Source organism: Euprymna scolopes, chromosome 34, assembly GCF_053919585.1.
Source record: "Euprymna scolopes isolate OS-2025 chromosome 34, ASM5391958v1, whole genome shotgun sequence".
NCBI classification, from domain to species: domain Eukaryota; kingdom Metazoa; phylum Mollusca; class Cephalopoda; order Sepiida; family Sepiolidae; genus Euprymna; species Euprymna scolopes.
Genome location: NC_136515.1, coordinates 470284 through 496715, shown reverse-complemented (window position 1 = coordinate 496715; position 26432 = coordinate 470284). Strand labels below are relative to the sequence as shown.

The 26432-nt window shown below is 30.9% G+C and overlaps 1 protein-coding gene across 4 annotated transcripts in view; it reads left to right on the top strand.

Moving 5' to 3' along the window:
* Positions 1–26432, top strand: part of LOC145259067 (low-density lipoprotein receptor-related protein 8-like) — a 116332-nt gene that overhangs the window by 68771 nt on the left and 21129 nt on the right. For all 4 annotated transcript variants that reach the window (XM_080116695.1, XM_080116696.1, XM_080116694.1 and 1 more), the window contains 13 exons: positions 3060–3176; positions 4556–4672; positions 6436–6675; positions 8399–8518; positions 9527–9661; positions 10212–10331; positions 12807–12929; positions 14219–14390; positions 15714–15941; positions 17783–17898; positions 19194–19333; positions 20478–20619; positions 21537–21701. In XM_080116695.1, the coding sequence (XP_079972821.1) occupies positions 3060–3176; positions 4556–4672; positions 6436–6675; positions 8399–8518; positions 9527–9661; positions 10212–10331; positions 12807–12929; positions 14219–14390; positions 15714–15941; positions 17783–17898; positions 19194–19333; positions 20478–20619; positions 21537–21701 (1935 nt within the window). The remainder of the gene's footprint in view (positions 1–3059; positions 3177–4555; positions 4673–6435; positions 6676–8398; positions 8519–9526; positions 9662–10211; positions 10332–12806; positions 12930–14218; positions 14391–15713; positions 15942–17782; positions 17899–19193; positions 19334–20477; positions 20620–21536; positions 21702–26432) is intronic.

Here is a 26432-nt window from a genome sequence, read left to right as displayed (position 1 = left end):
TAGATATATCTAAGGCCTTTGAAAGAATATGGCACGATGGTCTTCTCAGGAAAATCAGATCATACGGTATCACTGGACAAATACTTAACATAATTAAATCCTTCTTAAATAAGAGAAGAATCCAGGTTGTCCTTGACGGTCGTACATCTAAATATGATATAAATGCAGGTGTACCTCAGGGGTCTATCCTTGAACCTTTATTATTCTTAATATTGATAAATGACCTCACTGATAAAATTGTCTCTGTGATGGGTATATTTGCTGATGACACCACACTCTATAACAGGCACAAGAGGAAAACAATTGAACACATATCTAAGGAAATGGCAGAAACACTAGAGGAAGACCTTCAATCTGTAGTGGAATGGGGACAAAAATGGATGGTCACATTCAATGCTGCCAAGACTAAGCTTGTCTCCTTAAATAATTACAAGAAACCTTCCCAACCACTAATAGCTATGGCTAAAGATACATTACCTGAAAGTACTTCTTTGAAACTCCTTGGCTTAACGTTCACAGGGAACAAGAGTTGGAGCAGATACATTGAGAGCATTGTCAGGGCTGCCATTCGCCTATGTACAAAGTATTGTTGTCACATTTGGATTGGTGCACCTGCTACCAGTCTCTTGCTCCTGGACAGGGTTCAAAAGAGAGTTGCCAACCTGATAGGTCCTGTACTAACATCCAAGCTTAAACTACTGTCCCATCAATGAAATGTTGCATCCCTCTTCCTGTTTTACAAGTATTTTAATGGTAGATTCTCTGACAAACTACAAGCACTTGTACCCCTTCAACGTAATTATTCCCAACAAACTTGACAAGCAACCAAGCCCATCCCCACACAGTAGAAATCTCTAGATGTAAGAAGGCCCTCAACTATAATAATTTCTTTCTCAGAACTGCTAGACTCGGGGACTTCCTCCCGGACTCCTGTTTTCCCAACTGTACTGACGTGCAGAAGTTCAAGTGTAATATGAATAGAGATCTTTCTGCTCGACTCTCTACATAGTATCCCTGCAACTTATGTTCCCGATAGTAGCCCCTTACATCAAAGTGGCATTGTGCCTTGTTTGGAGTGAAAATTGACTTAAAAAAAAAAAAAAAAAAAAGGAGTGGGGACCAGTTTAGCATATAATATATTTAACTAAAATGATTAGCCACTCTCTTAGTCTAACATTTTTTTAACATTTCTTGTCTTGAATTTTCAGTTGTAGAGTTAAGTGAATCATTTTTTCTTTCTTCCCCTTCTATTGTTTCTTTGATTCTGGGAAACCACTTGTGGGGGCTTAGCCCTTCCCCCTCTCTCTCTCTTTCTTGCCCTACTGGCTTACATGATAATATTATTAAGATACTACTTTTAGGTATTGGGATTGTCTAGGGACAGAGGGACATGGATTTCAGGGCAATATAGGTCAGCTCAGCCCCCAAACTTGATTTTTCTTTTTTTGCTTCTTTTCTTTTATACACTCTTTAACCTCATTTGTACATTGGGATTGGGAAAGAAGAAGAATTTAGAGCAAAGAGCAAAGCTGCCTGGAAATTCCTAGAGACCCCCCCTCTTCCCCTCCAAAACCCCTGACTGGCTCTTCAACTAAGAGTTTCCCAGCAAACACTATGAATAGAACTTTTAACAACACACACACACACACACACACACACACACACACACACACACACACACACACTCTCTCTCTCTCTCTCTCTCTCTCTCTCTCTCTCTCTCTCTCTCTCTCTCTCTCTCTCAGGCACACACATACAAAGACACATAAACAAAGTACAATAATTTTGTTTGTGCTCCTTTGCATTTTTTGAACAATGAACTCCTGTGTCTGTTTCCCATAATATGAGTAGGAACCCCCAATTTTTGTCACAGAATTGGTGACATCATTATTTTCTGCATACTTTACAAAGCTTTTATGATATTGTTTATTTTGTGTTATTTTAACTTCCAAAAAAATCAAGTTATACTTATAGGAGTTTGTTTTACAGTCATATAGTTTATTTAAAGATTAAATTATTGAATTGTAAAAAAATATTTATTTTTTATCTTGAGAAATAAATGAACAATATCTGTTGTTTTTTGTTTGTTTGTATACAAAAAAAAAATTTTATGTTACGTTTTACAAATCTACGGACGGATCAAAAGCATAAAATATAAATAATGATGAGAAGCATTTAGCTTCAAAATACCATGACCTAAAGAGGTTTCATCCCTTATTACTCTTTCTGTAACTTTTGTTGACTTTATAATGCAATAAAGTTCCTATGTAACTTTATGCTCTATCTGGTTGACTTTATATATATATATATATATATATATATATATATATATATATTTAAAAAATTATATATATATATATATATATATCATTTTTTAAATATATATATATATATATATATATATATATAATTAAATGTTGTTTGTTTTGGTTTTAGCGATATGTTTTGAATTATTTACGAAAGTGCATTTTTACCTGAATTCCAGCTGGGAATAATTTTCCCTTTAACCAATTTGGTACCTCTACATGGGGAGCGGTATATATATTATTTTTAAAATGTAATTATCCACTTACACGTGTTTTGTCGTCTACGACTCATCAGAGAAAAGCAGTAATCAAATAAATAAGTGTGAAAGTTGAGCTAATTTCTGGAATGAACAGTAATCAAAATCATTGAAATATTAATGCTTTTATTTATCTATAAATAAATATTTTGTTTCATGCTTACAACACAGTTATGAACCAAATGTTTATTATTCACCAAGATCCAAGTAATGAAAGAAACAATAGATTATGCAAGATAAAAATTTGACATCTTGTAACATCGTACAAATATAAAATTGTACACATTAATTAAATCGAAGGAAAACTAATACAGCTATTATTATTATGTTACACAATTGTAATAAACAGTACTCTAAATATACTCTAAATAAATATAGCAATGTAGGTGTGTATATATATGAGTGTGTTCTCGCTCACAAGCACACACACACACATACTCATACGTCTGTACTTTTGATTTTTTTTATCTTTATTTATTATTTATTTCTTTTTCAGCCACACGTGTTTGTAAAGATGACCAATTCTCTTGTGGAGATGGACAGTGCATCCAATCAACATGGGTTTGTGATGACCAGAATGATTGTGACAATGGGGTTGATGAGCAAAATTGTGGTATGTTTGAAAATTATTTTGTATACACACACACACACATGAAGCCAAAAAGATATATTTATATTTTTTCTTTCATAATATTTTGTACATATATATATATATATATATATATATATATATATATATATATATATATATATATATATACTAGCAAAAGTACCCGTCGCTGACTGGGTTCAAAAATAGCCTACAGAAAATGGACTCTGATTTATGAAAGTATGATAAGTTATGAAAAGGAAGGGTTGTAAAAAATAGCTTCGAATTTGGGGGTATCAAAACCAAAGCAAAATATTATGAAAGTAAAAATAAAATAGATAAACCCCATAATTTATTATACCATACCGGTTCATACTAAAACACTTATCCCAATATTCTGTGGATCTATATTAAAAAACCTTGTTAAACTTTGTGACATATTTCCATTCTATGGAGGTGAGGTGCGAACGAACACCCCCATAATTTTATTATACCATATTTCTTCAAACTGAAACATAATTATCAAAGTATACTTACGCAGATAGATATGAAAAGTCTTTATTAAAGTTTGTGCCTATTTCCATTCTATGGAGGCCAGGCACGAACGCAGACCCCACAATTTTATTATACCATCCCTATTTAAGTTAAAACATATTAATCAAAGTATTCTTATGTACATCTATATCAGAAACACTTGTAAACGCTTTTTTTTTTTAATTTTTAAATTTCTATTTCCGTACTTAGTGGACAAGGCGCGAACGCAGACCCCACAATTTTAATGAACCACCATTCTGCCAGATCAAACATACCCATTCCTGTGTCTCGGTACATCTTCTATCATTATATGTAATCAGTTTTTTAAAATAGTCAACCATAAAGGAGCCTATTCGTGACCACACACACACACACACACACACACATTCAGCTTTATATATATATATATATATATATATATATATATATATATATATATATATATATATGCATATAAATAACACTAAGAATTGTTTTAAATTAGAAACTGAAAAAAAAATTTAGAAAAATAAAACTTAATACTATAATGAAAAACTATATATAATAATAATAATGACCATAAAGATTATTCGAAATAGATATAATAATAACTTGATATTAGTAATAATAACGTGTATGAATGAAAAATATTAAAAAATAATAATAATAATAATAATAATAAATAATTAAATAAAAGTAAGAATATACTAATAAATAAATAGTAAATATTTAAAAATAATACTAGAATTATTAATTCTGTGTTGAGAAGTGTTTTTGATTGTAAGGCCTACAATATTATTTCCTTGGGTCAATTGGACATTGTTGAAAATCTTTTCCAATGATAAAACAATGCATTTTCCATTTTTCATATTTGTTTTTTACAATTTCAGATAAGAAACAATGCAGCCAAGATGAGTTTCGGTGTGATGATGGACGGTGTATCAACGTAAAATGGGAATGCGACGAGGAATCGGACTGCTTTGATGGATCAGATGAGAAAAACTGTGGTACGTATTTGCTATAGAAATAGTTGCTTGATTTCACACACTTTATGGATTTTGAGTTTCGTTCTTTTGAAGATGGTGTACAATTTTAAATAATTGCATTTAAAAAAGTGACATCCATTTTATTGATTCAAAGAATATTTCTCTCACAATTATTTTCATAGTAAAATGCAGAGAATATTTATTATCTTAAAAAGAATTAAATTGCAATAATTAAAAATTATTATTATGAAAAAAGAAAAGTTTTTTCTTAGAAGCGTTGATCCTGACAAACATTTATTCTTTCCAAAAGAATGTTATAAAAAATAAATTATAGAGATTATTTTAGAAATAACCGTGGAATTTAGATAAGGGTCTCATATCAGAATAATTCTATGAAACAATTTTTTTTAAATATGTTATTAATAAAAATGACGTTCAATACATTTAAACTTTGATTTACAGTTAAAATTATATACACTAAAAGCAAATAACAAACAAGAGCAAGAACTACTAATAAAAATGGGGAAATGTTAAAAAAATGTAACAAACAAGCATTAACTATTAAAAAAAAAAAAAAGAAAAAAATTGAGAAAAATCATCTGAATGCAAATTATAATTAATGAGACTCATCCTGAAGCTAACATGCAAGCATCAAGCAGTTTCATTGGGTAGTTAAGGGAAGTAACTGCTTAGTCTTTATTATTTTTCTTGATCAAAACAGGATTTTGGAAAGCAGAATTATGTCTTTTGCATTCAGGGGAGTTGAGATGGAAAAATTATTGGTCTATTGAATAATTGTATTTTTTTGAGTTATACAGAATCATTTTCATCCAATTTATTTCTTCATATTTGTATCTTGCTACTCACTTTATTTCAATTGGCAACAAGGGTTTTAAAAAATTATACCATTTTTCATGAATATTGAAAAAATAAAACTATTACTTGGAAGACAACAGAGGAAGGATGACAATTTCTCAAGACTTATTAGAAAATATTATTTTTTTAATTGATAAAAAATGAGAAGGCAAATCATAATTGATAGAAAGACTCATCTTCAAACTAGCATCAAGTATCGGATGTCTTAGTGGCTTGAGAGGCCGATAGGAGACTCATGAATAGTGGTGATGGCGAGGCATTGTTTAAGTCAAGTCAGTTTACATTGGTTCATTGTGTGGCATGTTATTAACAGTTTCAGGCTGCGTAGGAAATTGCATGTGGTGGGGTTTATTGCTCCACTCGTCTCCATGGCGATTGGTTGGAACACAAATCTGTCGAGACGGCTGGAGTATTTTGATTGTTTGCTGTTCTCTGCTGCTACTGCTGCATGTCCAAGATTTGTTGTCAGATCTGTTAGTAGCAAGAGCATACAAGTGAACATATATAAGTAGTTTGCTGTTTGCAAAGGAAATCGCTGTCAGGTCATCCGATGGCTGTTTGTCATCCTCTCTGTCAATGCTAACTATTTTAAGGATCAATGAGAAGCCAACAATATATAGAGCCCATCGGATGATGTCAACTGATTAATAATGTTTTTTAATTGATGCATTTAATTATTTTTTTAATTGATGCATTTAATTATCTTTTAATTGATGCATTTGTCTTTTTAATTGATGCATTTAATTATCTTTTTTAATTGATGCATTTATCTTTTTAATTGATGCATTCAATAACATTCTTTAATTGATGCATTTAATAACATTTTTTAATTGATGCATTTAATAATCTTTTTTAATTGATGCATTTAATTATCTTTTTTAATTGATGCATTTAATAATCTTTTGCAGCACCACATACATGTCCAGCAAGTGACTTCCAATGTGATAATCGAACGTGCGTAAACCGATCTTGGGTGTGTGATGGTGATGTGGACTGTCTCGATCACTCTGATGAGATGAACTGTACCATGACAGGAAATAACGGCTGCACGAGCACCGATTTTGTTTGTAACAATGGCAGGTGTATTACGAAATCATGGAAATGTGATGGCGATTCAGACTGTGCTGATCTCAGTGATGAAGAAGACTGTAAGTTGATATATTTCATAGATTCTGTATGTGTGTGTGTGTGTTTATATATATATATATATATATATATATATATATATATATATATATATATATATATGTGTGTGTACTCGCTGACAGCCTCGCGTTGCCCGGTTATACAATACGCTTAAACATATTTTAATTTATGCAGATTGCGTATCAATTATTATAGAATGAATTCTCTATTGATTATTATATATTACGAGGAATAATTTGCCCAGTGGACTAATTCGCAAAAAAAAAAAATTAAAAAATGATAACGATAATGTTGTTCATCATATTCTGTCTGTGTTTGTTTACAATATCACGTTAGCTGATATTTATGCTTGATGATGAATGCCCTGGAAAAGTCACTTCTGATTAATGTTTAGTTTTAAAATATGCAAACGAAGGAATGACTTGCGGCAGTTGTAAATAGTACCTCTTCTTTGATAATAAATTTAACTCCTTAATAAGAAAAATAAAAATAAAATAGTGAGGTATATCCGGGCTTGAACAGGAGATCATTCAATTTGTGGAATACTCTACCACTAAGCTATATATATCTTCATATCTATCTGTTTTTTTTTAAGGCAAAACAATTTGCTAAAATTTTATTATCTCTCTTGCCAGTGTAACGAAAAATATTCCTCTGTAAAAATTATACTTTTTTATTTATAAAGGAGAAAATCTATTTTTAATATTGGATTTTTTCAATACTTATCGGATAACTTTCTGTACAAAACATTTCTAAGAACACTGCCAGACATATAAATTGACTTTGTGTGAAATTTGCAAAAGATAGGCTCAGCCGTTTTGGAACCTATGAGATTATTAAGAGTGCTCAGTAAAAGAAGAACAAGATATATTTTTATTAATATAAACAAATCATGACACTGGACATGTTAATGTTTCAGACAAATGGTCAGTTAAAACCAGAAGAAGCCAGTCCTCAAAACGTTTCAAAATATTTTACTAATTGGTGAATCCTTGGTGTTTCTATATTATAATAACAAAAAATATTAAATTTCAAGTAAAACAAATGGTCATGTTGCAAATGGTAACACATCCAAAAATAATAAGGTAGAAAAATAATTATTCATGAAAAAAAGACACTTGGTTTCAAAATCTCCTAATTTGAATTGGGAGAGTTAACAGGGGAGGTAATTAAGTTTTCAATTTCTTGAATTCAATCAGTTTGTTTTTTAAATAATTAAAAATTCAAACAGTTAAAAAAGTGATTTTTAAAAAAATTCACAAATTATGTATATGTGTTATGTTAATTTTTGTTTTCTGAATAAATTCTGTCTGATTTTAACTGAGTTACTCCTCTTTTTGCTAATGTCACATGAACCAATAATTATTTTTCTACCTCATTGTAATTGTTGGATATGTTACTATTTGCGACCTGACAATTACCATTTGTTTCACTTGAAGTTTAATATTTTTTCGTTATTATAATAAAGAAGCACTGAATTCCTTACATGTGTTTCATTGTATTAATGGGAGATATGGTCCACTATGCCATCAAACAACTCATCAGAGACAAATAGATACAAATTGCACCAAACATAAAACAAGCAATGTAGTAAATCCAAATTAAGGAAGACAGAAAAAAAAGGCTTGAAAAAACTTCTTAAAAGGTGATAGCCATAGGAAATAGATTGGCAAAGAAATGGCCAGTCATTTATTTTGATGACATTTTCTTATTTTTGCTTTCCAGGTGTTCACAGTTGTGATGAGGAGCATTTCTTGTGTGAAGAGTCCAAGCAATGCATTCATAAATTTCTGAAGTGTGACGGAGCTAACGACTGCCCACATGGATCAGATGAAAAAGACTGTCGTAAGTTCCAACTTCATTTCTGTTATTTTTTTTAGCTTTCAAATAATGGCGACACTGTATACATGAACTGTTTGTTTATGTGTTGCTAGCAGGGTTAGTTGGCATTGCCTGAGTCAAAAGTGTAACCTATTTCTATTAAAGTTTATATGTCTTTACCACTCTCCTTAATCCAGCCTATTATACACACACATACACACACACCACTCTCTTTTATATAATATACTAGCGAGGGGAGGGGCTGGCGTTGTCTGCTTGTTAAAGAAAAAAAAGGGATTTGAGTGTCATCAGCCAGAAGTGAAACCAAAAGCAAAATTCTGTAAGCAGAAAAAAAAAAAAAAAAATATTGGGTGCGAACTCATTAAAGTTAACTTCGTAAGCAAACGCATTATTGATTGGACCACAACGACACAGTTGCAAATTTCTCTTTTTAAAATGAAAGAACAAAATGACCGTTTGTGCATGAGCAGTTTACAAACAACATTGAAAGCAAGGTTCTTACCTGACCTCCCCTTCAAACAAAATAACATTTCTACAGAATATAATTGATGATTTTTTTGTAATTTTTTGATATTAATGTTTCTGAGAGATTACTCTTTCTAACTGTACCACGTTCGATGTTATTGACAAAAGTTTTTAGTGGACACACAAACACACACACACACACATACACACATGCAGATATTTGCCCTTTATTTAATAGAAAAAGAAGATTCCTCTATGAATATTTCTGTGTTTTCTTTCCAAATAAGTACATAATAACACTGAAAACCAATCTCCTCCCACCTCCCCGACGAAATTTGGCCCAGTTGACTATCAGAGCATAATATTTTTTTTTAAATTTTAGCGATTACCCAATGCAATGCTGATTAAGAATATACCAGCTTTGTGGGTTGTTTGTTTTGTAGTTTTTAACTTTTAGCTGAACATGCAAACACACAATTGCACTTTATATGATAAATTATTATGCAAATCAATTTTTTATAATTTCCTATTTTCTTTTTATAATAGCAAATGAAGTAACTTGCACTGACGATATGTTTGATTGTAATGGGGACAAAAAGAAATGCATTCCGCAGAAATTAATATGCAACTATAATAACGATTGTGGTCAATGGCAAGATGAGTCACAGGATCTTTGCAATGGTGAGTGTTTCAGAATTTAAGTAACTTCCTAAAAAATAGCAAAAGTTATTCAAATTATCAATTTTTTAGGTTTATATAATAACCAGCATAGCTACCTTGCATTGCCCGGGGCTATAAAAATAGAAGAGGTTCAGGAGTGGGTGCAACATTTTTATATGTACGGCATAATCACATTGACACGTCGGTTCTCATTAGATCACCGAAATTAAGCCATGTTGAGTGGTGAGTACCAGATGGGTGACCAATTTTGGAAGTCCAAGCGCTGTACGTAGGAGGACATCAACACCTCCCAGCAAGAGTTAGAAAAACCTAACTTCATCATCTCCCCTAACAGGGATATACATTCGATTTGGGACCGCTTGTGACCTCCTCCTTTGAAGGAAGCTGGTTAAACCCGCATAGAGTTAGTACCATTTCAATTTCAACATCTTTATATTAAAACTTTTACGTTGAAAGTTAGAAAGTATGTCAGCTGACTATAACCATTATTTTCATTTTGTCTTCATACATGTGTAATTTTCGCACGTTTCTTTTGTTTCATTTTTAATAGAAAAATTCCCATGCAAAGACAACAATGGCGGCTGTGAACATCAATGTATCAATCTTCATCATACACATCGTTGCGATTGCTTTGTAGGGTACAAGTTGATTGGTAATTCCAGCTGTGAAGGTTTGTATTAATATTACAAGGGATTTGCTGTGTCTATGTTATAAAAACAAAAAAAAAATATTGAATTTTAAATGAAACAAATGATACCTATGTAATATATATATAGTATAGTGATTTCACTTCCTTTCACAAATTTCTTTTTTCATTAATAATTATTTTTCTATGTTATTGTTTTTTGTAATTTGGATATGTTACTATTTTAGACTTGACAATCATGTAGGTACCATTTGTTTCACTTGAAATTCAATTTTTTCATTTGTATAATAAAGAAGCACCAGGGAGTCTTTTATGATCATCTGAATCAGGGGTTTCCAAAGTTTTTAAACTGGGGAAGAGGTATATTGATGATTTTTACACAGACCAAAAAAAAAAAAAAAAAAGGTCTGGACGTATATTATACGGTTTTGCTGATTAGCTTTAATCTTAGTGAAATTGGTTCTCCAAAACCTCATTCATTTAATCATTTTTTGAACAGAAATAAAAATCACACATTTCCTTTTAAAAAACTTCTTAAATATATTTATGTTTTCCATAAGAGCTCCATGGGCAATATTAAAGACTTTGGTGGGCCAGATCTGGCCCACAGACCCTAGTTTGGAAATCCCTGGTTTGAATGTTATGCTAATTGAGAGTATGAATTGTTTTATTTAATCTAATACAACCTGCACTATTGGCCAAACTGTAGCCTCTGTCTCATCGCCCTGATGTGACATCCCTGTGCTGGTTTTAGAAATACTTTAATGGAATGGGCTCTGATGAACTCATAGCATTTGTGTCTCTTTGACATACATACTCCCAATTAACCCAACAAGCAGCAAAATCCCATCTCTTCATTGTTTAGATCTGTAGGTGCCGAAAAACTTCATCTCTGATAGTTTCTTCCTTCAGACTGCTAGACTTTGGAATTCCCTCTGTATTTCCTGTTTCCCCAACCGTATTAACCTGCAGAAGGTTAAATGTATTGTGAACAGACATCTTGCTGCTCAACTCCTCATAGTTCCCTGTTAGACACGATCCCAAATAATAACCCTTTACGTTCCAAGTGGCAATATTCCTTGTTTGGGGTGAAAAAGGGTTTTAAAAAATCTTGCCTCCAGTAGAAGACCCAAAATGTTTGATCTTTGGACCTATTATAGGGATGGCCTTGATTTAATATTCATAAAATATTGTTACATTAGATTAAGGTGCTTGTTTATATTGGTGATCTTTTAAGCAAACAAATTTCAGATGAAAATATTATTACATATTTACATGTCATGCCAAAATTAGTATGAATTCCAAAAATTATGAAAAATAATCTAGTAGAAAAATAATTACAAGTAAAAATGGAAATTTTCCACTCTAGTGATTTGTTGAGTTTTAATGTATGTTTTAATTGTGGAGAATTCACAAAATTCAAAGGAATCGATAATTTTTGCTAAATCATCCATGCCACTATTTTTATCCAGAAATCTGGGACCATATTTGTGGTTAATATTTTATTTAAAATACCTCTATCATATCATCTACTGGATCATTTTTTATAATTTTTATAATTTATACTAATTTCAGCATAAGACGTAAATACAGTAAAACCCCGGGATATGGCATTAATCCATGCCAGGGTTGGAATCGTAAGGTGAAATCACGTATGGTGGGGTCTAAACAAAATTTTATACAGTACATATTAAAAATTAGTAGTATATAATACACATGTATATAATCAAATAACATTATAAATAACACCATAAGGCAGGGCAAATACCATAACCAGGGGCTTGAAAAACATTATTCCACATTATAACCTGAAAAAAACGTATCCCAGGGCCACCGTATCCTGGGGTCCTACTGCACATAATAATGTTTTCACCTGAAATGCATTGGTTCAAAAGAGCACCAAAATTAAATATTTACAGTTGCTTTAAAGAAAATAATGTCATGGTGAGGCTTATACAAGATGGTTGCCCAAGAGTGTTCATTTAGAAAAAGTAAAATCGTTGATTCTTATTGAGACAATATTGACATAATCAAAAGTAAAAAAAAAATACTGAAAAATCTATGGTGTATATATACTCGTCATGAAACAAAGATGTCATATTCAAAAAATCATGAAAATTTATCAAGTAAATCATATTTTTATGATTTTTAGCAATTTTAATAGTAAATTGTATCCATTATCAGGCTGATTTTAATCTTAAAAGCTCAAACTTCCACTTATTTATAAAACATGGCCAATCAAAAATAGTGTCTCGCTTTGTAATAAAATTTGATTTTCTTAGTTAAAAAAAACTACTTGATCAATTTATATGATTTTTAGAATATGATATCTTCATTTTGTGGTGGTTATGTATATCATAAAGATTTGTTTGTATTTTTCTGCATTTTTGTTTTTTAAATGAAGTTAAATTTTAAATAAAAATGAAATCTTTTTTTTAAAATTTCTTTCTTTAATAATTTTGTGTTGAACTTTGTTTTTGTGTTGCTCTTTTTCCTCAGATATTGATGAATGTCAGATTTTTGGCAAATGTTCCCAACTCTGTGAAAACACAAAAGGGTCATACAAGTGCAGTTGCATCGATGGCTATGAACTCCATGGAAGGAATTCTTGCAAGACTATTGGTAATTAGTTCATCTTTCAAGTAATGTTGGAACGATTAATTGGAATTGGAAAAACCGAAAGTTCTTGTGGTATCAGAATTAATAAAATCTGTGCATATTTTCTGATTCCAAAAACAATTCTTTTAATTGTGTTTTTTATTAGATTTTGTTAAAAAAAAAGTCTTCAACTTTTGGAAGTAATGATAAAATGATGAGCATCTGCACATTTAACATATGATTTTATGGTAATTGAGAAAACTAATAACTCTTTAGTTAAATATTAAGAAATTTATAAAGAATTAGAATCGGTAATTGTATTGGAATCAGGAATTTAATATGTAATCAGTAGTTGCACTAAAATTGGTAAAAGTATTGAAATCGTCCCATTACTACTTTTAAACTTTTTCTCACAAAAAAGAAAAATAAATAGATTATTTTGAAACTGTTGGTAGATCTTTTTCTTTGATAAAATAATGAAAAAAAAAACTTTTCTAACTAAACAGAACTTCCATGAGCAAAGTTTCTTTCCCAAAACCACTTTTCTTTGGAATGCAATACCATGGGTCTTCTTCCCAGCTGACTACAAAATGGTTGTTTTTAAGTCTAATATTAACAAACTTTTGTTGAATCGTCCTCTTTAAATGTTTAAATTCTTCCCAGTTTTAACCATTGTTACCAGTCATCTTACTATTTATAAATTCATTAATCTTTATCCTCAAGTGGCCTTTAGGTTTTAATAAGAGGTGACTCGTTAGCACATAAGAAAAAACAGTACGTTTATATGCACAAATAGCATTCAAAAAAGACATTTTAAATACATTTTTTATTGCAATATTCTTCGTTTAATTTATATTTATTGTTTTATGAAAGAAAAATTTATTAAACAAAAATAAGTATCGTTTTTTTATATTCTAATATATTTAACCTATTTTATCAATGATATTTGCTTCCAGAACAGTAGCAAAAACTCGTAATGTAGTGAGTGACCAACCGAAGATATTGTTTAGAAGAAATAACTTAACTTGTAGACATGTATATAATCAAGTTTATTGGCTGTTTTAACTTGTGGAGTAATCCATTCCGTTTTCCAGATAATGTTTGGTCATGAGAGAATCCATACTGTTTCAGGGCTTACCTCTTGGTGGCTTTTTCACATATTTTTTTATTGTATGAAGGAAAGAAATATTTTGTTTGTTTTGTTATAAACAGAAGATATGTGATTTAACTTAAATATACAAACAAAAAACAAACCTAAAACATTTAATTTTTGTATCAATTGTTTTACTCGTTTTGTTTTCCTGTTTTTGTAGGACCACGCCCATGGTTGATTCTATCTAACAAGGCTGATATCCGTCGACTTAATCTTGGAAATCATAATTATGAACTTGTTTATGGGGACAGTGATAGCGCTATTGCTGTGGATTTTGATTATTTGGAAGGAACGGTTTATTGGACTGACGTCAGCAGCGAGAAGATCATGAAGTATGTTACCTTATATGGCAGTCATCATTATTCGCATCTAAAATAAACGAGAATAGCAACATTTTTTTTCAAAATTTAAAACTTTCTTTTTGTCTTTATGTCCGAATAACAATTTAATTCATTTTATATGGCAAAAAATAAAAGAATCGTACTTTAATTGCCATAAAAGGAAAAAAGGTTGTGGAAATTTACACAGAAGAGGATACAGTAGTCCATGACCTGTCCGAATTCATCTTGAATTGTTGCACTGTTGAAGCATTCATTACTTCAGTTGGAAGTGCAGAGATCCTGATCAAGAAAGCGTCCCTCCTTGGGTTTATTGGTAGTGAAATAGTTTCTTGACTGCTTCTATAGTGAATGAACGAAATTCAAAAATCAAAATATTAAATTTCAAGTAAAGCAAATGATACCAACGTTATTCTCAGGGTGCAAATAGCTAACAGATCAAAAAATTACGAAAAATGGTTAGGTAGAAAAATAATTATAAATGGAAGAGTTTTCAACAATATTGGAAAAGAAAAGTGTCTGACATTTTGAATTGTGTCATGTGACGTAAGCGAAAGGGAAGTATCTCAGTTCTTACCGAATTTGTCAAATTGTCTCTGTTTTAGTTATCAAAATTGCCCGAAATGATTATATTTTACAAGTTTCTTATTTCATTAATAATTATTTTTCTATCTTTTTGTTTTCCATAATTTTATGGATGTTTGCATCATGACAATTATGTAGGTACCATTTGATTTACTTGGAATTCAATATTTCGAATTTCGTCGGTTCTAAAGCACTGTTTCTTGTAATGTTCACATAGACCTCTTTCTGAGGTTCGAGTGAAAAGTAGGTCTGGAGATATATCATAATGACCATTGAAAAAATTGTAGGCTTAAATGAGATCACTATCTAATCGTTGGCACTCAAGCCACATCCATTTTCTCCGCATGCTGTCCTTTTTTTCTTTCTTGTCACACAAGCCCACGCGCACTTTCTAATTTACATATGTGCGTTTTCAACTACTGCTGCTAATATCTTCACAAGCTAAGTATCCTACAGCTTTTGCTGATATTTTCCCACACACTCATACACACTCTCTTACAAGGCTCTTGGTCTGTTAGCCATTACCTGGTAGAAGTCTTAGGCAATTCACAATTATATGACACCTTCAATGTCAGAATTATTTTACTTTATCATCATCAGATTAATCACCAATTGCCAGATTTGGTAATCGAGCTCTCATTTTTTGAATGTGTGTTAAAGGTGATAATGTACATACGACCACAAAATACTGTAGCATATTATTATGTAGATGTTTTTTTTTCTTTCTTTCAGAATTCCATTTGAAGGTGGAAACACAATGAATAACGCAGAGGTGATCATTGACAGCGGCCTGAAACGTCCGGATGGCCTGGCAGTGGACTGGATCCACCATAACATCTACTGGACAGACACAGGGGCTGGAAGAATTGCTGTTGCCAATAAAACTGGCCACTATGTCAAAACTCTTATCGATAGTGGATTAGGAGAACCCAGAGACATTGCTGTGGATCCCAAAAGAGGGTAGGTTTTTCACATTTTCAATTTTTATACATCATAAAAAAATTAACTCTTTCTCTTGGTCAACATCAACATCATCATTGGTTTAACATCTATTTTATGAAAGGAGTTGTGTTTGAAGGCTATATCAATGCGGTTCATAGGAAGCACCGTGGACACAAGTTAGCATATAAAAGAATAATGACAATATTAGAACAAATTTTCAATTATATTACGTTTATTTATCAACTTAATGGTTTATACAAGATGGTAGGTGCTAATGTTCCTAATTTTTTAGAGTAGTATCTTACATAGAGAGCTTCCTACAAACTGCATTGATATAGCCTTCAAACACAACTCCTTTCACCCTACACACAATGCTTCAAGCAAACTACATCCTTCTCGTCCATTTTATATGTTAGTATGTATTGGATGGTTTTTAAAAATTGACTTCTAAACTAATTTATCTCCATTTTTTTATTATCCATCTTTCTCTCAAGTCCATTCTTATCACTTCCTCCCATGTTTTTCTTGTCCTCCTGTGGCATGACCCTACTACCTCAGCTGTTCTACATCCACTAACCAAAGAATTCTAATCCATTCTTCCAACATGACTATATCACCGAAATCGTCTGTTCTACACACATCTCCCTTGTACTGTCCAAATTTCATCTTTTTCTGAAGTTATCAGGTCTGTCTATCTTTTAAGACTCACATTATGCATCCATCATTCTCATGTGATTTCTCATGCAACACATGTCCTCACCCATTGCTTACAAGATTTTAATTCTATGTATTATTACACTGCTACACATGCCTGATAGACTCTTTTCTTGGTAGATGCTGGTAACAATGGTTGGTAGATGCTGGTAACAATGGCTGGTAATAATGGCTAAAGTTCCCTGAATTCTATTCTTTCCTAACTCTTGTTATCCCACCAGCACCTCACTGTGTTCCAATGATGACGGCAATCTTTTGTTTAATGAGATAATGGCGTTCTGCATCTAGTCTGATGCACTGCAGTGTCTGCAGTGGCTATAAAGTCGAAACTAGAATTGCGTCTCCAGATGCAGGCCTGGCAGGTGATAAGGAGACCTAGGTTTGCCCAGTTACCAAGGTAACCCTCTCAGCATTGTAGACAAAGTCCAACGGAAAGACAAGCCAGTACAGTTGTAGTCAGCATAAATAAGATAATAAAACTTCTGAATAACCTCAATAGCTTGTCATTCAAATATACTTTTTTCTCATCTGAGTTTGTATTCGTCTCTATTGTCTTACACGTGTTTCACACAAACTAGTTATCATCTCTCAACCAGTTTTTGATATCATGAGAGCAATCAACAGGTGATGAAATTTAAATAGAACTCACCAAGGAGTCACTGCAACTGACAAATGATATCTATATACCATGGACGAATGGGCGAATCAGGGAATTCAGATTTTAAGCTTAACCTGACAAATTGTTTTTTTGTGTTTGGTGGAAGGTGATTCTATTGTTCTTATTACAAATTTGCTGTCAGTAAATAAGTACCATTTTGACGTCATAAAAATTTCAACGCAAAACAAAATATCTGAACAATCTTAATATCCTTGCCATTCAAATATATTTTCTCCACATCTGAGTTCTCATCCATATCCATTGTCTTACACTTGTTTCACACAAATTTGTCATCATCTCAACCTACCTGTAAATTCCACTGCACTTCTTGTGTACGCGTTGTTCACAATTACCACAAATAATTTACTTAACCGTTATCCTAACCCTAGTATTTTACAGTCACAGGTACATTAATTAATGTGTTTCCCATTAATGACCAACAAATTTCCATTTCTCTTATTTTTGTTTGTCCTATTTCAATTTCTAGATGGTTTTACTGGACTGATTGGGGCCATACTTCCGTTATCGAAATGTGTGGGATGAATGGCTTGTACAGACGCGTCATTGTTGTTGACCTTCTGTGGCCGAATGGTATCACAATAGGTAAGTCTTTCTTTCATTTCTTTCCGTTCATGACTTTTGTTTTTCAAAAACTGAGCCAGTTACACTGTTTTCTTTGTAAGATAGAAAAAGTCTACAATAAGTTTCCAGATTTTTTTTGTACAGGCATTTAAAAATGTTGTGGACTCTTGAAAATTCAGTATGTTATTGCTACACATCTTATGAAATGACTGACCAATTTTTATGATTTTAGGTTCAAATAAACAGTTACAGTAGGAATTGGAATACACCCTACTAAAGTCTGATAAATTTCAAAGATGCAATCTGAATGTGAGGACACTTCAGGAGAACAATATACAATAAAATTCTGTTTTAAACTTTGAAAAATGCCACAGAAACATATGGAATGCTTCAGACTGCTTTTGGACCATCTTACATGAATCGAGCATAAGTTTTTGAGAGGTGTAAGATCAGTGTGCATACAGACTCTGCAGTGTTAGAAGCAGATCCCCAGAATTTTCTATCATTTTGGGTTGATATTACCTGTTATTAGTAATAGTATTTTAATAAATACCATGGTTATTACAGTAGGAATTGGAATACACCCTACTGATGAATTTCAAAAATGCAATCTGAATGTGAGGACACTTCAGGAGAACGATATGCAATAAAATTCTGTTTTAAACTTGGAAAAATGCCACAGAAACATATGGAATGCTTCAGACTGCTTTTGGACCATCTTACATGAATCGAGCATAAGTTTTTGAGAGGTGTAAGATCAGTGTGCATACAGACTCTGCAGTGTTAGAAGCAGATCCCCAGAATTTTCTATCATTTTGGGTTGATATTACCTGTTATTAGTAATAGTATTTTAATAAATACCATGGTTGTTAAGCAGCCGGAACTAGTATCCAAGTTAGTATCTGGTTTGGACATGAAGCTTGTCACCATGATTGAGAGCTAATTTGTGAGGTAATCCTTCTTACTTCCCTGCCTGGGTTGTGCAAACATATTAGCAAAGAGCTGAGGACCTGGATTGCAACTATGAAGAAGGACCTGGCTGAACTCTCAGGTGATTGGCTTTTAATGGTGAAATTGCGATTTGTTAGCCATCTTTTTCAACTTTGCTCAGGACTGTTGTGCATATTTTGGATATAATGCAGACTAGAGATAAACTGTAAACTTAACTTGACCAGGATGGATACCATTGCAACAGCGACAACAATCGGAACGTCTCCCAAATTTATAATTTTATTTACTGATTCTTTATTTGATGACAGTTAAGCAGGTAAAACTGTTGCATTTCTTTGATGAACAAAACTTCTTTTCTTTTTCAGATTATGTCGCTGAACGTCTTTACTGGATTGATGCAAAATCGAATAAGATCGAAAGCTCAAATTTGAACGGTGGGCAAAGAATCACCATTTTGCACAGCACCAACCAAATCCTGTTCCCATATGCAATCACCGTCTTTGAGGTAAGCAAATACTTGGTTCACTGGCAATCAGTCACAAAATCAGGGAAAAATTAGCAAAATGTCAATAGGCTGATCCCACTGGATAGATAGATTGTCTTCTAAACTAGTTTTAACACTTTCATGATTTATTAAGTTAATATTAAGTTTTATTGAGTCAAGTTATTCGGGTATACAAGTTTATTAAATTATTATTAACTTATTCTGATATACAAGATGATTGGGAGTAAAGTTAGGATAAATAAAAAGAAATATTTTATTAATTTGCAAAGTGAAAACTATTTGTTATTACCTGTCTTAAGATGATCTGTTATTTTATTTTTTAGTTCTATATGGAAATAACTATGACAAAGATTAAATATTGAATATTGAGCTTAATTTTTGCTTTTGGAATTGATTCTCATGATCTGAACTTTATAAAAGTATTTTTTTTATATATTATTAGATGCACACAGGCACACACACACACATCCATACTGGTTGGTTGCATTCGACTGGTCAGAGGAAAGAATCAATTTATAATCATAACTTTTGTTTATTTTTTACTTTGCCAAATGTCTATAGTTTCTTCTTTTACTATTTTAAAGATGATCAAATATCAATAAAAAAAACTGAGACAATATTCCAAAACAAAATAAAATGCTTAAGAAAGATGAGAAGAACGTCCAGTCAAAAGCCTGAAAACCTCACTCTAACCTTTACAATCAGAGAAAAGACCCCCCCCCCCCCAAAAAAAAAATCTAAGATCATGAATTTTTAATTTCAAACTCAAAAATGGACCAAATTTCAATAAATTTTAGAATGCCTATTTACAAAATGTTGTTAGGTCGACAAATCATTAGCTTGAAAGGTTACTGAACATACCATATTTTTTTTATCCATGTAACCATTTTGTAAATAATTTTACCCCAGAGGGATATTAATTTATAACAGATAGTATGAATTCTTCTAAAATAAGTTTAAAATTGAAGATATTTAAATTTTTTTCTGCATTTTATAATTTTCTAATTAAATCATTGTTATATAATTCATAATTATTTATTTGTTTATACATACATACATACATATATATATATATATATATATATATATATATATATATATATATATATATATTCCAAAAATGTATATGTTTATTTTTTTCTAGGATACACTTTATTGGACGGATAGAAACACTGAATCTATTGGCTCAGTGAACAAGTTCACCGGAAAAGATTACCATCAATTTGGGCTGGAATTACGAGAACCAATGGGCATTAACGTTTTCCACAACACCCGACAACCTTTCTGTAAGTCCAGTTTCAGGTTTTGAAAAGTTTTTATTAATTTTTGTGTACTATTGTAAAGAAATTTGCCCTTCATTGCTTAGAGTCCTATATCATTCAAAACTGCAGTGATCATAATGTTTGAATTTCTAATTTGCCTGATATAAAATAATTTCTTTTGGTTGAGTGTATTTTTCAATGTTTCAAGGGAAATAACTCTTATTAATTATAAATAACAAAAAATATTGAATTTAAAGTAAAACAGATGGTACCTACGTAATTGCCATGTTGCAAATAGTAACATATCCAAAAATTATGGAAAACGATAAGGTAGAAGAAAATATTAATGGACAACAGTTTTCAATAAATTTTAGATGGTGTATAAAAGTTGTCCGATATTTTGAATTACGTTAATCAAATGACGTAAGCAACAGAACTTCATTATCTCTCCTGTCAACTTGTTTCTTTTTTTAGTAAGCGTAACAGTGATTTCACAAATTTCTTTTTTCATTAATAATTATTTTTATACTTTATCGTTTTCCATAATTTTTCGATATGTTACTATTATATACCTGATAATTACTTAGATGCCATTTGTTTCACTTGAAATTATATATTTTTTCGTTATAATATAGAAGCACCATCATTTTTATTTATAGTCAAGTTAGACAACTCTTATATTTTTAAATTTAAAATGTGTAAATATATAAAAATAAAATGACTAAACTGTATCCTGGGCAACGTTGGTATGTACAGCTGGCTAATAATAATTTGGAGTTAAGTTGTTTTAATATGAAGTTCACATGTTTTAATTTCAAGTTCAAGTGTTTTAATTTGAGAGTAAAATATAGTATATCAGTATGACACAACATTGGTGTTTGAAACGTTGTTACATTTATCTTGATTTTCACCTCTGTGTCTTTTGTTCCATGTTTTTACAGCTAAAAGTCATTGTGGGGACAATAATGGTGGATGTGATCACCTTTGTTTACCGGACCCACATAACAAGACGGGGATACATTCAGACACAACATATATGTGTGTTTGTGCGGATGGATACACCAGTCAGAATAACGGCCGCAACTGTATTCTAGGTACTGTTCCAGGTATGTACAGTTCTCTTCTTATTTTTTTTTGTTTGCTTTGCCAATGTTTAATGTTTCAAAAAACAGCATCCATATTTTTAATATTTTTTCTCTTGGTTTTGAATGTCTTGCATCTGATCACTATGTCAGTGTGTGTGTTTATATGTAAGTTTGTATGTGTGTGTTAATATATATATATATATATATATATATATATATATATATATATATATATATGAGATTTTAGGTTTCTTCTGTGGAAAGGTGGAAAGCAACTATTTATTAAGTCACCTGACAAGGATTTCTAGTTTTAACCAACCAATTGTCCAAAGCTTTTGCTTCAGTTGTTTTTTGAAAATTATGCAAATTATTTCAATTTGAATTATTCTGGTTAAAATTTTCAAAAATAATTATATATTGAGCTTTTACATTGTATGATTTGTATAGTTTGACATCTGAAATTTGAACCATATGTAAACATAGAAACACAATTTAATAAGATAAAGGTTTCATTTTTTCTTTACGATAGGACTATGTTTATGATACAGACTATCACACACACCATTAGCTTAAAATGAATTGTCCATCATTGAAAATAATAACCTAACTTAAAGTAGCCTGCTAAAAAGAAAAAAAAACTGTTAATGGCACAATCGAAAAAATTATATATGTATAAAGAGAGAATACTACTTTTTGCTTACATTTAAATTTTATTAAAATAATCACAAAATAAACGAGATATTGTAAATTGAAGGGAATTCTATATTTGTATGTACATAGGTATTTTTACTCAACGTCTCAAAGTAACTCTCAAAAAATAAGATTAGAAAAACTTCTAATTTGGCTGTCACGTTTCTCATTTTACTAAAAATTTCATATATATATAATTTGGGAGTAAACAGTTACATATGGTCGCTACAAATAGCCATCTGTTTCAAAGAATCTTCATCAGGCAACCTGGAACCTCTCGACGCCAAAAAGAAAAATGGGATAGATAAGAGAGAAATTTAAAACAAAAAATAGAGCTCTTCAAAAAAGTATAAAAAGTTCATAAAGAGTTTATAAAAAATTGCGAGCTCTCTAAAAAAGAGGATAGAAAAAAAAAAAACGGGATAAAAGAAAGGGGAAAGATTGCATTAGGACCTATTGGAGAGTATTCAAAACATTTCACAACAGAATGTAAGTTTAAAATAAAAATGGGTCATAATTTTACTGGGGCTGTGAGTTGTATAAGAGGGTGATGTTGAGGGGGTTCTACTTATATTGAACGTGTCAGGGTAAGAAAAGGCCAGTGTGTGATTTTACTATGAGTGTTACGTGTCGTTATGCGTTTAAGTTAGGGATGGGGGGATTGACTAATGCAGACATACTCATACTGAGGCACACATCCATATACATACATACGTACTAAATATACAAATACATACATACATGTGCGAAAGCAACACAGACATACACATGTAAATATATAAATAAAAGAACATACGCACACGCAAGAATACAGCTATATGTATAGATACACAGATAATCACAGGTATACAAATATACAAATACGTACAAATATAAAGATATACACACACATATACAAATATACACACCATGATACCACATTTACTATAGAAATTTTCTGTTAAACCAATGATATAATCTGGCTGAAATTTTCTATGGACCTTTGTTATAGTAAGGTGTAGCAAACTAAGTATTATGGTATTCATTTGATGTATAGTTAGGGATTAATATTTAATACAAAAATTGGAATAAATTTGATGTTAAACCATCAGTTTGGCATAAAGCATTCATTCTTAATTAATGGGTTATTACTTTTGCCTGTATATAATGGGCAAAAGTCTAGTTCCGCTATATTTACTTAATACTATAATGCTCGTGTTGTATAATTGATTGGATATGATAACTAATTATTATTTGATTGAATTAAGTTGGTAGAGCAATACAACATTAGTTGGGATGTAAATAAGATGCCTTGTAGAAAGGGTCAGTAGGGTTCAGCTGGTTAACATTTTGGGGCAATCTACCCAGCATGGGAACTAAGCTTTTTATAAAACTAGGCTGTTTTGTGATAGTTATTAATAATCTTATAAATTGTATTTATGGTTAACTTTCAACAAGATACTTCAACAATTAATATTTAGCACATTGGGCTGATTTTTCTTTTAAGCTTGTATGAAAGCCTAAAAACAAAAAAACTTCATATAAATACATTCGTATTGAATGCTATTCTCAAATATTTTGTTTTTTAATTCAAAGCTTGTTTTGATGGTGTTTTGTTTTTTGCAAGTTTTTCTGAATTTGAATGACAGCCATTTGCAATGACACATCTTCAACACTGCTATCACCACTGCTGCTATTATTTTCACCTTCTCTGCTTGTATACTAATAAGACTACTCGTTTCCATAAAACATCCTTTAACCCTTTATGACCTGAATTATGATGTAGATGATTAAAAAGTATTTATTGTTAATTTTAGTTAGTTTAAATAGTAATGATACTATGATTATCTTCAAAATGGAAAAATTATAAAGTTCAATAGTTAAACTATCACTGAGAATTTTTGCATTTCATAAACTTTGATTATTATTCATAGTGCTTGAAAAAAGTGTGTTTATTACAACAAACAAAATCCTCCACTCTCTGAGACAGATGGCAACATATTGAATGTAAGCAATGAACAGTTGCAATCTGGAGGTATCTGGCGTCTATTTAGATATGTAACTAATACGTACAAGGCGTGTTTGAATCAATTCCCATTTTATTTATGGCGTTATATTCATTTATTTACGACTGAACGAATTAGTTCAACCAGGTCATAAATGGTTAAAAATCTTAATTTTTACAAACCAGAATATTTAGTTTGGTGCTTATTTAGAATTAAGTCTATTAAAAAAAATACACAAAAATCTTTTTTAAAAAAAATTTATGATATACATACCCGTCACAGAACGAAGATGTCATATTCCAAAACTTATGGAAATTGATCAAGTATTTTTTTTTTTTGACTATGAAAATCAAATTTTATAACAAAGCAAGACATTATGTTTTGATCTGCCATGTTTTATAAATAAGTGGGAGACAACTCAATAAGAACTATTAAGATCAAAATCAGCTTTGTAATGAGTACAATTTACTATTAAAATTGCTAAAAATCATAAAAAATGATTTTCTATAGAAAAAAACTACTTCATCAATTTTTGTGATTTTTTAAATATGACATCTTTTTTCCTTAGTGGGTATGTAAATGATAAAGATCTTTCTACAATTTAATTTTTGGAAATAGGTTTAATTCTAAATAAGTACCTGATGTTTCTTAGTTCTTGGGTGTGAATCATACAGGGCACTTACCATTATAACTGTATCATAAATAAATAGAATTAATATGATAGAGACATAATTAATAAGGAAAGCATAGAGAGAGAAAAGCCGAAATGTGTGCCTAAATTAATATAAGCATATGAATAAACAAATGAGGAAGAGAAAAGGCGGGTACTGCCAATCTACTGTTCCCCTTCCCTTTACTCCCTAGCTTTTCTATTCTTTAAAAATCAAAATAATTCGCAATTTTTTTTCTATATGCCTGAATCACAGTTGATTTAAAAGCCCAAGGGAGCTGTATTTCAGACAAGATCACAACTGAAACATGTATACACATATGTAGCCAATAATGTTTATATATGAGCAAACAGTTAATAAAATATGTTAAAAAACACTTTGAAATGAGTTAAAAACATATTTAATCTGAAAAGGAAACACTAGATAAATGGATAGTCCTTAATCCGCTGAGTTTCAAAGAAATACTTTCCTTCTCATCAGAGGGTAGGAATTAGCAAAATGCGGGATCGGATTTTGCATGCAGAAGTATTTGATGAAACAACAAGTAAGTCAAAGATCTTACTTGAAAACAAAAAAAGTGGAGCAGAGAGAATATGGTGAAGAAAAAGGTGATTACACATAAATTTATTTTATATATATATATATATATATATATATATATATATATATATATTCTTGAGAACAGTGGTTCCAAGAATCAAAATAATACGAATAACCAATCCTCATTTCAAAAATTTAGAAACATATCTATTTATATATTTTAAAAAATTTTTATTTTAAGTAAATTTAGCCATTTCTTTTTTCTTCATTTGAGGACTGATAAAGCAACCATTTATTAAGTTGCCTGACGAGAACTTCAGGTTTTAGCCGATCATTTGTCTGAAACATGTCTAGTGTCACGAAAATATATCTTGCTTTTCTTTTATTGAGCACTCTTAATAACCCCGTTAAATTCATTAGTTATCAGTCTTGAATACTTTTAACCTGATATATATATATATATATATATATATATATATATATATAATTTGATTTAAATACTGTATATTACTCTGTTAATAATGGAAGGATTTTATTTGTCTGGTCATCCTTAATTTAGGGGAAAAAATCCTGATTTTTTTTTTTTTTTTTGTTGCTGTTTTTGGATGTTGATCACTGAGAAATTGTGGTTCAGCATCCAATGGAGCAGATAAATCATTCATTCAATAAAATCAAATGCAGAAAATATTTTGTTTCTGTCTGGCTTTAACATTTTTCATTTAATTTCAAATCTAACATTTTCTCCACTTGTCTTGCTTTTCTGATTACAGACATCAGAGATGTTTACTGCATGTTAAACATTCACCGACAAAAATAGAATTTCTTTTCATGTTATTCTATTATGTTGATTTCTTTAAATTTTTAAA